At 30.3% G+C, this 13,593-nt stretch overlaps 1 protein-coding gene across 1 annotated transcript; it reads right to left on the bottom strand.

Annotated features, from left to right (window-relative positions):
* Positions 1–65: 65 nt before the first annotated feature.
* On the bottom strand, positions 66–8,288 carry LOC108758795 (solute carrier family 22 member 3). The gene is made up of 8 exons (XM_018503921.1): positions 7,987–8,288; positions 5,747–6,088; positions 4,649–4,896; positions 4,164–4,450; positions 1,734–2,088; positions 1,371–1,612; positions 1,047–1,222; positions 66–878 (listed from the first exon to the last, which is right to left on the bottom strand). Exons 1-8 carry the CDS (start codon positions 8,119–8,121, stop codon positions 579–581), a joined length of 2,085 nt encoding a protein of 694 aa, XP_018359423.1. The 5' UTR covers positions 8,122–8,288; the 3' UTR covers positions 66–578.
* Between the last annotated feature and the right edge of the window lie 5,305 nt (positions 8,289–13,593).

A 13,593-nucleotide genomic window follows, 5' to 3' on the forward strand; every position in this document is an offset into this window, starting at 1 on the left:
TCTCACATTTTTACATTGAATCATGTTCCTTTCATGTATAAATATGAGTAAATTATTTATTAAAGAAATCATTAAAAGAATGTTTGCTTCAGTTTATTTTTTTCCTAATCAGTTTTGCTACATTACAATTGTTATGTGTGCGTATATGGAAATATGCCTAATGATAGTATTACATCTCTGTATGTGGTGTGAAAATATATTCTTTAAATGATCAGTTGCATATCGAATCAGTTTAAATCGATTTCTCGGACTGGCATTTATTAAATATGAAGGAATGTTTGGATTCCCATCTGGATGCTCTCCGGGTATCATGTCATCCTTGTTTAACTTTCGATAAACAACAAGGATGAAGTGATATCTGATTGGCACTTGGGTAGAAATCTGAACATAGCCCAGAGAAATTCATAGGAATTTTTGTTTTGTGTGAATGATTGGCTCAACAATTGTTTCTTAGAAGCGCTTTATTAAACATTGTTTTATCAGTGAATAGTTTGTGTGAGGATTTCATAAGACTAAAGTGGATTAAAGATATCCATTAAATACGATCATTTTAGTACAAAGTTGTTTTATTTTATAAATTATTCGGTATTTTTATTTTCCATAAAATTCACCAAAATTCCATTGCCAGCATCTACCCAATTCTCTGAAAAGAGTTTCTGCCTTAAAATTTGTCTTTCTGTCAAATCCTCTTCCTTTATGTCATTTTCTGTATCGATATCATCACTTTTGCAATTATTCTCGTCGATTATATTCTTCATATCCATCACTTGATCAGGTAAAATTTTGTTCAGTGTCTCTGGTAAAATTAAAACCAATACACCGGAGACGAGGCATAACATTCCAATAATTAGTAACGGTATCGGAAGTGATACATGTCTCTATTAAAAAAAAGTTATTTGCATTTCTAATGACTGTATAACTCTTGATTAGTTTATTTTGTCAATTCTTGATTCGTCGAAGAGTAGTATAAATTGAAAAATATTGCAATTTAAAGTAACTGCAGATATAAATAGAAAATTTCTTAAACAAGAAAAATGAATACGTACTAATAAAAATAAATGCAGTATGCTTAGGCTGCCGATTTTTGCGGACATCACACATAAACCTAAGCAGCGACCTCGTATCACTGTTGGAAATATTTCAACAGTATACAAGTAGACGATAGAAAGGGTACTCATGACAGTCACTTTGCCAAATAGTAACATTATCATCTTTGCGATATCTGAAATAAAAACATTAAAAAACATCATATGTCATACACATAAAACAGAAACATCTACCATGCTCTAAAATTTAATAAAATTTACTAAAATATTATGACTGTAAATGTGCTACAATAGAAAAAGTTATATCTCTTTCATATTATGTACCGATCCACGGTGCAATGGCAGCAGTTAAAATAAAGAAAGCCGCAATTAAAATGCAGACAATGCCATTGAAAGTTTGATATGTGCATATTGGCAGTCGTCTACCGTATCTAGATAATATAAAATATACAAATGTATTCGTCGCCATTTCGAGAGCTGCACTCAGGGCGAACGTGATGTGCCTGTTAATCGGAAAACTCGGTGTCAGATCATCAAGTATGTTGCACACTATTGTAGACGTCCACCTTAAATTAAAGATCATAAAGTCATAATTTAAAAAATATTAAAAATTTTACATTATTTTACTTAAAAAATAAAAATAAACAAAAATGCAAAAGAAAGAAATAATTTTTTAAAACATTTTACCATTGACAAATCATTATAGCACTGTATTTTCTTAATATCGATGATCCAATTGCATTTTTTAATGTTGAGTTTATCTTGTTTGCAGTTTGTTTTGTGACGTTACTTCCCGTTTTCTCTTCATTTTTGCTTGTTTTTTCTTTCTTTATTTTACACAACATTACTTCCTCTGTGTCTTTCGAAGAAATTTTTTTTTCGCATTTCGATAGTGTAGTCATCTTTGACTCTTGATCGCACTTTAAATTCAAAGGCAAATGCCGCTTGTTAAAATTTTCCGCTGAACTTGGCGTCTCTTGGCATAATTCTACGTTGGAAAATTTGTTTTCCAAGTCGATCGAATTGGCTTCCAAAGTTTTTCCTAAAATAAATTTTTTAGTATTAAATATTCGATTTTATATAATGGGTGAGTAAAAAACATTGGTGATTGTTTCTCTTATTTTCATTTTTGTACTGAAAATTCATTTTTATATAAAAATGAAAATTGCGTAATGCTAATGCCGGCGATACTGTAACTTTCAAACCTTATAACTCGAAAAGTACTTCATGAAAAATTATTTTATTGTAGTGTTTTGGAAAGCTCTCGAGGTGTACTACAAAAATATGCAATGAAAAATAAGGGGTTCCACTTAAAAAATTCAAAGTGACATTGCTCTGACCTTGGTGAGACCCACCCAAGGTCAGACTGATCAGATCACTAAATAGATCATTTAGAACCCTATAACTTTTGCCTGAAACGTTTTTTTCTAAAATGCTCTGTTTCGAGATAAAAGGAGTGTATGGGTGGTCTAAGACACCCGGTATACATGTATGAGACATTCCACGCCAAATCGCCTTCGTCACCGACCAATGCCAATTTTTTTACTGATTTTTAAATATATTCCTTATATTAAAATATATATTCAGTTATTTTTTTAATATTTTTATCTTCATTAATTTTCTAGATATGAATTTTTTTATATTTTCAATTTATTTTATTTCGTAAACGTTTAGTTGGACATAACTTCTGTTTAAATTATTGAAAAACAAAAAATAACCACATCAAATTGTTTATTTTGAAATTCTCTATTAGGAAAAAAATATGAAAAAGCTTCAAGTTTTTATTTCTACTCGAAAAATCTGATTGAAGTAAACAAAGTCGATTTTCGTCAAAATCAGCATTTTTAATGTTTATAAAAAAATTCGCCGATATTTTTACAATAAACGTACTATTTTTTGAGAAATAATACTATGAATTTTTTTAGTCCCATAAGGGAAGTTACAGATATCTAATTAGTTTAGAAAAAGTAACGGTTAGAAGTTATAGTATTCTACTTCCTATTAACTAAAATGAGTGTCATTCTTTGAAAATTTGATATTCGTTAGAAAAATGAATTCAAAGTCCGCTATAAGCGGCTGCGAAAATGGGTTTAAATGACATATTTTTTCGTAATTTCTTTTACTTTTTGGGTTTTTCTACATGCGTGTAATATACGTAATTGAAATAGAAAGGAAAACTTAGGTCTCGATTACAGTGGTGGATGTTGAAAGTCTATATTTTCTTACTTGTTATACATTTTCATTACTTTCTTGTTATTTTAATTTATAATATAATTGTTTGATGTACATAATGTAATTATAAAATTTTGTTCCTTAATTGTGTGCATGCGTGCGTGGCAGGAATCGGTGACAAAGGCCGTTAATTTGGCGTGGAATGCCCTATATATGTATGTATATATATATATATATATATCGCCGGTAAAAAATTTTTCATGCATGAATATGTATAAATATGTATAAACATATATAAATATTCATAAACATACATAATTTATGTGAAATATATCCATACATGTTCATACATCCTTCTTTCTCTTGTAAAATTACTTTTTAGTGTAATAGAAATAATAATAGTAATGTGTGAAAACATTAAAAATAATTAAAAGAGTAATTTTTATACTATTTATTTTAGAAAAAATTAAGAAATGTAAAAAAAATACTTATGTATAATTAAATCAATAAAGGAGTGTAAAGCCAATGAAAACCGACAGTTGTATACGTGTGTAATAAAAAATAATATCTATATATGTCAATCACCAATTACAGACGTTTCGACCATAGGATTAGGTCATCTTCAGTGTAACAATAAAGTCATCGGAATCAAATTGATACGTTGTAAAACAATAGGCAAATGCTGTCCGTGAATCATCGTTAGGCTGTTGTCTAAAATTAAGAACTTCATTATCGTCTGTTGTACTTAGCTGGATATCCAAACAAGAATTTAGTCATTTAACTAAAATCAAGTTAATGTATGAAATTTTTGAACTTTTAATCGTAGTCAAAGTATTAAAATTGATGTTTATGAATATTTATGTATGTTTATACATATTTATACATATTAATGTATGAAAAATATAATAAAATTTTTAATATATACAATATGTTCATTATTTATACCTATAATTTTTTGTTCAGTTAGTTCCGATTTGTTTAATAAATTCGTAATTTCTTCTCGCTGATTTTCATCAGCTTTTGTTTCCTCAAATTCGTCACTGATGACACGCGACTTTCTCTTCGGTTTTATCGGCATTGGGTTACTTTCCACGCATGCTTCATGCATAAGATTATTCTTCGTTCGTAATCCAATGCAACAGCTGTTATATATTGCGATTCTTTCAAGCGCCATATCAGCTTCTGTTGATTTTTCTTTAGCCAGCAGCCATCTCGGCGATTCCGGTATAATCCTGTTACATACTATGTAATGTGAGGAGAGATTTTATATATTTTTTTTATATATTTATTTAATGTATCACAAATCACATAAATATAACATTTGAAAGATTTTAAAATTTTGGACAATTTTAAAGTATCTTAAAGATTTAATATTTTTGTGTTAATTGTTGGTTGTTTCTTTCCTCTCCCTTCCCTTTTCTTTTCCTTACCAAATATACAGCACAGTGATCGCAGTGGGTACGGAAACAGCCAATTGTAAAATTCGCCAATCAGGAATCACGTAGCTGAGTACTGCGAGTAGTACGAGACCCATCGACCAGGAAATCTGCATAATCAATGCGACGAGAGTGCGAGATCGCGCTGGAAAGAGTTCCAGGGAGAGAATATATGTGGAATTCTGCAAGCCTTGAACGAATACTCCTTGAAGACTTCGTAACACCAGAAACGCAGGATAACTCTAAAGTTGCAAATTTTACTCTTCTTTAACATTTCTATATAGTTTTAGTTCTTATACATTACAACTAAGAATACACCAGATATACGGAAAATGTCCGGAAAATATCCGATATTATCCGGTCGGATAGCCGGACATCACTAGTATCCGACTGAATATTATATCCGACTATATACTACATCCGACTGTATCGACAATATATCCGACTGAAATTTTATATTGAAAATTTTATTCATGTAGAATTCTATTCTTTTCAGTTGAGTTTCTTTTACAGTTCATCTTTCTCCTTTTTCTTTTCACATTGAGGAGATATAAGATCTGTTGGTTTTCAAAAAAGTCTGACCTAGTGCTGAATTAGTGCATTAAGTTAGAGTGAAATAAACTATATCTGTCTCATTTTAACTTATTACATTAGTGTACACTAGTTCAGAACTTGAGATAGAAAAAGAACAAACTTAATAAAAATTATCAACGCTATTTTTCCCACTGTGTGTGCTTTCCTTTTTTTAGAATCTTGAGGAATTTGTACTAGATATCCGGTATACGGTCGAATAATTACTCTATCGGATATCAAATATCTGGTGTCACATTCTTTTCAGATATCCGATATTCGGTATCCGGTAATTTTATAATCCGGTGCATCCCTAATTAGAACAAATAACTAATTTATTAAATGTTCCTTTTTTTCGCTCGAGTATCAAATCCACAATATCTCGAATAGTGAAATAATTCATGAATGAAACAAATTGATGAAGAATTATCAATCGTAATTTTGTTCCATTGCGAAAAATATAATGATTAAATTCTCAATTTATCGGCTGCTATTTTTAATATCGTGACAAGAAGTTTTTACCTGCACAATATAGAGTGCGACCGCCATTGTGCCTTGCACATAAAGACATATCGCTTGGACTGGAAGTCTACCAATACGATCCATTAAAAATCCGGTGATCCATGCACCCAACAGCACTCCTATATAGTAAACAGTCGGTCCAAGAAAAGATAGATATCGTTTCTCGCATACTAAACCCCATTCAGTAACTACGCTGTTCTCCATAAACTCCGTCTCGAAGTGATATTCGCCAGAACAGGACGTAAACGCTGACACTTCTGGCGATACAAAAGTTAAATTGGCAAACATCGACGAATTTTCCATAAGTTGACAACCATAGCTTTTATGCGTTGAATCTTTCATCTAGGATATATACAAAAAAATTTATTTATGATATCAAATTGTTGTATTCTAAAGAATAAGAAACTATTTCTTAAATTGATTATAATAATCACAAGAACAAAAAATAAATTCTAAATAGATAGAATTAAAAATTTTTACTACACAATATATTAAGTGATTTTATAAGTTCCTAAGGTCAAATTTAAATGGCGCTAAAACATAAACGTGTAATTTTTTAAATAATCTTTTGATCTATAATTTTTTTAAATTTATAATGTCCAACTTGCATTAAACGTACTTACACATATACATATTATACATATAGAGGAAAGGCCCCTATTATGAGATACTGAGTTCATTTTGGGTAAATGCTAGAAGTCTATAGGCAGAATTTAAAAAAATAACAAGTTATTTTGAAGGAAATTTAATAAGCTTTAAGATAACGTTACATAAAATTTAATTCAAATTCCATTTTTTTTAAATTAAAGAAATGTAAAAAGTGAGCAAATCGCAAAGTCAAAAAATTATGCTCTTAATATGAGATGCCCCGAGAAATCGATAGTAAAACGCAAAGGATATCAGTATTGCAATTAAAAAACTTTGTTTAATGTTTCTAAAATACAAACAAACACAGCCAGCGTGCGCGAAAAATGAACATGCGATAGATTATACCCAGAACTTGTTTACAGGTAGTTGAAATCAAACATCGCAGATATAGGCACTCGACGTTCATTCCGGTTGTCTTTTTTATTATTGTACAATAATATTTATACTTTAACAACGATTTTCACTATAACATAGGAGCATGAGTTATTTCATATTAGGATATAAAAAAATGCTTATTTATCCAGGAAAGTTCGGGAAACCTTGCAAAAATAATAAAATAAGTCATTGAAACTGCAAAAAAACTGATTTTGTTTCTAAACGATGATAAATTTCAAAATTAATAGTGTGTTTACATTTAACACAAGTTGAATCATGAAATACTATAATAATACACTACCAGGAAGATCTACAAATATATATATATATATATATAATTTTTAATTTAATTTAATTTTAATTTTAATTTATATATAATTTTAACTTATATATACTGAATATCAAATCGAGACTGCAGTGCACTACATATTGTCAGATCAGTGTTTGGCTGCAACACGAGCTATCCGTACTAGATGTAATGTTTACATTGCTGCAAGAAGTCAACATTTTGAATAATATCTACATTAAGCAAGTGAATAAGTACAACGTAAACAAGTAATAAAAAGGTACAAAAATGAAAACTACGTTTTATCTTTTTCGCGATTTTCTCTAAAACGAAGTAAAAACGAGCATATATCTCTATAGGACTTTTTTTCTTATAGTTTATCGATCCTTTACACGCTCTCGAAGTTTAAACATTTAAATTCCGGACACCCTGTGTATGTGTGTGTGTGTGTGTGTGTGTGTGTGTGTGTGTATATATATATATATATGTATATATGTAGCTCTTCCTGATAGTGTATTCTTATAGTATTTCATGATCCAACTTGTGTTAATTAAATGTAAACGCACCATTAATTTTAAAATCATCGTTTAGAAACAAAATGAGTTTTTTGCAGAGCGTTTAAACAATCTATTTTATTATTTTTTGAAGCTTTTTCCAAGCTTTCCTGAATAAATAAGCATTTTTCCATGAATGGACGATCTTTCAAAATGACAACTACATAAGTTTTAAAGATGTCTATTCAGGGTCAATTTTGGCCATTTTTACACTCCCTCCTTTATAGACTTCTTCCGATTTCTTTTTGATTGACCTATGTCGTCCTATGTGTATATTTCTCTGAATTAAAATAATAGCTTTGACTTATATTACAGATATAAAAAAAATAAATAAAAATTTTTAATTCTTTTTGAGCTCCTTTTATTCTCTATCTTACCTGACAATAAAATTTTGGCGTATAATTATGAAAAACCGGCAGCGCGTGACTCATGGCGACGATGACATAGTTTATTCCGAGTAGCAACACTAACACCATTTGAAAGCAACCCACTTTAGCTTCCTCCGCATTCATCGTGAGTAACAATCTCTCCACATCAACCCCTGATAATCGAACGACTGAAATTCTGCTTGTTTGCACAAAAGTGTGACACGCACTGCAGTTTAAAGTTTCTTATAATCACATTTATTTATTCTTTTACAAAGATTGGAATAAGCGATTTTAAAAAAAAAGTTAGACCCCTTGTTTGTATTAAATATTCTATTTGTAACATATTGGAGAAATTAAAGCGTTGTTGTAATATATAACATGCAAAGTTAATAATTTATGTTAGAAAAATAATTTAAGAATTATTATTTAGTTTATAAAAATTAGAGAGTAAGTAGTTTATGAAATTGTTTGTTTATATAAAACGAAGCGTTGAGCGGAATACGACACAAAATTCAAACAAAGTGCCATGCACGAAGGTAAAGCGTGCACTGACAGAGAGAGGATCGGTCAGGAACCATCTCTCTTGCAGGATGCGAGGCGTGAAGGAGGAAACTGAATGGCGGTTGAATCAGAGGAGGACGAGGTATGGTCTATTGTTTCAATACCTGACGATATGTACGGACATCGCCATGTAATATGTATGTGAGAAGCAAACGATCTTCTGCCAATAACGATCAATATTTTGTGACTGGTGTAACCATTGCTACTGGCAGATTCCTTTAATCGTCTCTAGCTGTTATTGTACTATTATAAATTGTTTAATGCAAAATATGATCGAGAGAGAGAGAGAGAAAGAGAGGGGGGGCGGGGAGAGGATGAAGAGCAAGCAAAAAAGGAAAACGATAACGGATTACTGATTTTTCAATTTCCAAGCTGAGTCAGGTGGAAGACACCGGATGATGACGCGTTTGCGATAATTGCAAATGATTGCACGGTGAATCTCTATTTGCCGATTTACGCGGTCAATTGAAATTGAAGACTCAACTAAGTAAAAATGTAAGCACGCACACACGTGCCAACAATATGAATTTCAGCATGAACCAGTTTCTTAAATGATAGTTATTTCTGTGGAATGTGTATGGAAAATGTGTTTTAATTCCGCAATGCAGCATGTATATAAGTACTCAGCGCGAGAGAGAGAGAGAGAGAGAGAGAGATGTTGTTCGAGTCAGATAATGTCCCAGCTGAGTTTATGAACTCCGTAAACGCCGTTTATAATAGTACATAGATGTATGTAGCGTTTTGTCATAATACAGAAAAACATCGATCAATATTGACTTTCATTGTTTTGTAAAATTTATATTTACTGTTATATTTACTATCATAATTACATATTAATATGAATATCCTCCATGCGATTACATAATGATCTTATTTCTATCTACGATATTCCTTCAGATCAGAAAAATTTTAATTCGCTACATCTTTTCTAACAACTATTTATTTCAGAGGTAGTTCTATGAAAAAATAAAGCTTTCTTTATAAACGTATGTATATTAAAGTCCATGTTTTTTATACTCTAATAGATAACCGAACATTGCAAATGCACGATTAAAATTACATTATGAAAAATCCTAGATTGTTGCAAAAAGCGCAAACTTCGTCTTTATGGACTAAAATATATATAATAATAAAATATAATAATAAATATATATATATAATAATAGAATATAATAAATAAATATAATAATAGTTTAATGGCTACCCAGATAGCAAAGCAAACAGATAGTCTCACCATAATCGCATAAATCCGTTATTGCTTATGATGCTGGCAACTTGCCATAGATTTATTTTTAATTTAAATTTGTATATGTATTGCCAACAGTTTAACAACAAGCTGCATCAATATTATCTTGTATTATCGGTAATATGACAGCATTGTATGATGCTGTATATTATTATGGCAACACAATGGCAATAGTACGAATTTTGATTATGACGATTTTAAAGTTGTCGGCAAACTGCTGGCAAATTGCTACTCAAAGTTATCATATCGTGAAGGCTACCAACAAATGAGGACTCAGTTGCTGCAATTCTGGTAGCAATACATGCTTATTGTTAGTAAGCAACATGCCAGCAATAAGACAGGTACGTTGCTATCTGGGTACCTGTTACAATGATTGTTTTAATAGTTGACTTGGAAAGTGCGCCATATTAAACAATATTATTTTGATGCTAATAAGGCATAAGTCATTGCGGCACGACAATGATAATAACCGAGATGTTTCCTTCGTTTCTAGAACTGTTTACGTATGCCAGACTCGTTACGTCCGGTTCCAGTCGCATCCTGTCTTTCATCGGGTGGCTTGTCGCCAAGACGGATCAATGATTGAATCCAAAGAGAATTCTACTTCTTTTTTTCTTCGCCATCGTCATCATCGATTTACAGACGATTTATGTGTCATTAACACATCACTATATATTACTACAAGTACTTCATAAATATCTTACGCATACATACACGTAAATTTTCATATAACAATATAATAACGTTTTAATCAGACATCTAACATAAGTTCAATTTTAAAAAATTCCACATTGTTTTTTCGCTCAAACTACTAATCTATGGGCTTCTATTTCGTAAGTACAAATTGTACAGCTTTTATATCATACAGATATAATACCAGTAAGCAAAAATAAATTGCAAGCAAAATATTTTTTATTGCACGAAATTAGTACAAATATAAATATTATGAAACAGTGAATATAAAATGTAATACGTAATAAAATAATGACATGTTTAATAAATAATTTACATTATTTGCTGATTTTGAATTTATAGTTATTCACGTCTTTAAAGTAACATCAACACACATTTCTTTCCTTATTTTCGGTTCATTTAATCTGTGGTCGTATTATGATCGTAATCATTTGTTTTCTTTATTTTATATTATTCACATTGATATCATTGTTATTATTATATATTATTATCGAAATAATATCAATTATAATAACAATTTTATTATAATCATTATTGTACCGAATTATAATAAATAAAAGTTGATTATTTGCTTTTTAAATTTCTTTAATCTCTCGCACACTTACTGACGGGTATAATACGATGACGACGAAGCGGATTCAACGACCAGCGCCCGCCTGTCACGTCGCGGAAATTATTTTCTTCCACGCAGATAATATCAAATGACCATTCTAAAAAAATATGACTTTTATAGAAAATTTAACGAAGAATACTATGGTATTTTTTTTAAATCTTTATTTTGGTGGCAGTAAAATGTCTTTAAATATTTTAATTGTTTATAATAATCATAATTTAACAACAATTTTAGTAATAATGAATACGTAAATATAGATAATTCTTTTATATTAAAAAACAAAAATATAATGTACGGACAATGAGAGCTTTACACAGCGCGGGAATTGATGCGCAATTTATATAATAGCCATAAAATTTTCACATAATATATTAGAAACAATAACTTTCAATACAGACTTAATTACGTTGCGGTTTACTTCAAACCATCTTCAATAAATTTGTAGATAATAGATGTGTCGGCAGAACCGTTGGATAAAGTTAAAATTATGCTTTATGTGAGACCGAGGATAAGTATCTCTCTACTGTCTGGTAGGGAGTGGCCCATTTTCTGCCTCTCCAAATTAAGAATTTGATTGGTTTCACAAACCGACGTTTTCCGGTTGGTTCATAAATTTTCACTCCCTCCATCCGATAACACAAAAGAAGGGAGTTATTATCGTTATGTTAGATAGGGTTCTTTTGTTGTTCGCATCCTAAGTATCACTCAAAAAACATAGAATTTATACTTACTACTTTCGTGGAAAATGATTATCCTTTTGAATTCATTTTCAGCGTTATTGATTCAAGAATTAAATCTTTTATTCATCAAGACACATCAAAACAGTGTAATAGTGGATATGGAGGATGAAAATGCGAAAAAGAGTTGGTTCACGGTTCCTTATTTGCCTGCAATTTCATAGCAAGGGATATGAATGCGATTCTTTGTTACCGTAGTCTCAATAAATTAGATGGAATCTAATTAAGATAAAAGACCATAAGGCCAGACTCCCTTCAAGTTCCAACAAAAATGTTGTTTATAAAATAGAATGTCGAGATTGTGATGCAACCTATGTTGGACAAACAGGACGTTTATTAAAAACAAGAGTAAAAGAACACAGAAGTGACATCAAAAAAACTTCCTGTGAAATTGTGATCACACAGCATAGATTGGAACACAGCCATGAACTTGAATGGGAGAACTTAAAAATATTAGATAGAGAAAGACAATTGAGTAGAAGGCATATTTCAGAAATGCTGCATATTTGATTGCAATCAAATAGTTTGAATTTGCAATCAGACACAGAGTTTTTGCATTATTCTTATGTGAGCATTTTAGAGAAATTCAAACAGTGACATTATGTACTCGCCTTAAAGTTTGTTTATTACATTGATATCAATAGTTATGTATATTTCTACGGACGTGGCGTTTAGATTATACTTTTGACGGTCATTGCTCCTCTAACTTCTATCTCGATAACACATGTTGATGATTATATATTGTATATTGTTCATTTTATACTCTAATTAAGAACAAAAATATGCGGCTCGTTAATCGTACCTTTTATAATTTGACTTGTGTTTTGAGCAACTGAGTTGTGATCTATGGAGAATGAGGGTAAGTAAAATAAGCAAACATTGAATTATAATACATTGGTAAAAATAATTATACCTATTTTATATACTCTGCAGTTAGTCACTTGGCTAAACAGCGGAGAGGCAGAAAAAGAACCATTCCCTACCAGGGAGTCTCACATAGAGCATAATTTCAACTTTATCCAACGGTTCTGCTGACACATCTATTACCTACGAATTTGCTGAAGATGGTTTGAAGTAAATCGAAACGTAGTACGAATTAAGTCTGTATTGAAAGTTATTGTTTCTAATATATATGTGAAGATTTTATGATTATTATATAAGTTGCGCACTAATTCCCGCGCTGTGTAAAGCTCTCATTGTCCATACATTATATTTTTATTTTTTAGTTTCGAGTACCCGATTAGTATTTAATTTTGATTTTATATTCAATTTTATATTTAATTCTTTCGTATTTAAAATAAGCAAATTTGGATTCTGTAGGATGAATAATAGAGTTATCACGATTTTAAGAAGTGCATAATCGGCGAGTTTTTTTAAAACTTTAACTTTCCGTATTTTCGAAAGCATTGCCAAAATATGTGTCGGTTTATTTTATATAAGAAACGTGTAAAAAAATTTGTAGTAAATTAAAAATGTTACCTCATATTAGGTTCGATTTGTAAAATAATACCTCATATACATGATTCTAAAATCTAATACACTATCTTTCATAATTTCTCATTTAGTAATGAGAAAACTATGCTACTATTGTTTCTTTTTAGTTCTTCAATTATTTTGATAAATACGAGAGTCTGTATCGTGTTTATAAAAACTCTTTTATATTAAATGCTCTTTTATATCTTTTCCATTTTTTAATTTTATTTAATACAAATCTAATAATCACCGTAGTAATGAATAGAAAAAAGAAAAAACTGAAATAAACTACT

Source organism: Trachymyrmex cornetzi, unplaced genomic scaffold, assembly GCF_001594075.2.
Source record: "Trachymyrmex cornetzi isolate Tcor2-1 unplaced genomic scaffold, Tcor1.1 scaffold16, whole genome shotgun sequence".
NCBI lineage: Eukaryota > Metazoa > Arthropoda > Insecta > Hymenoptera > Formicidae > Trachymyrmex > Trachymyrmex cornetzi.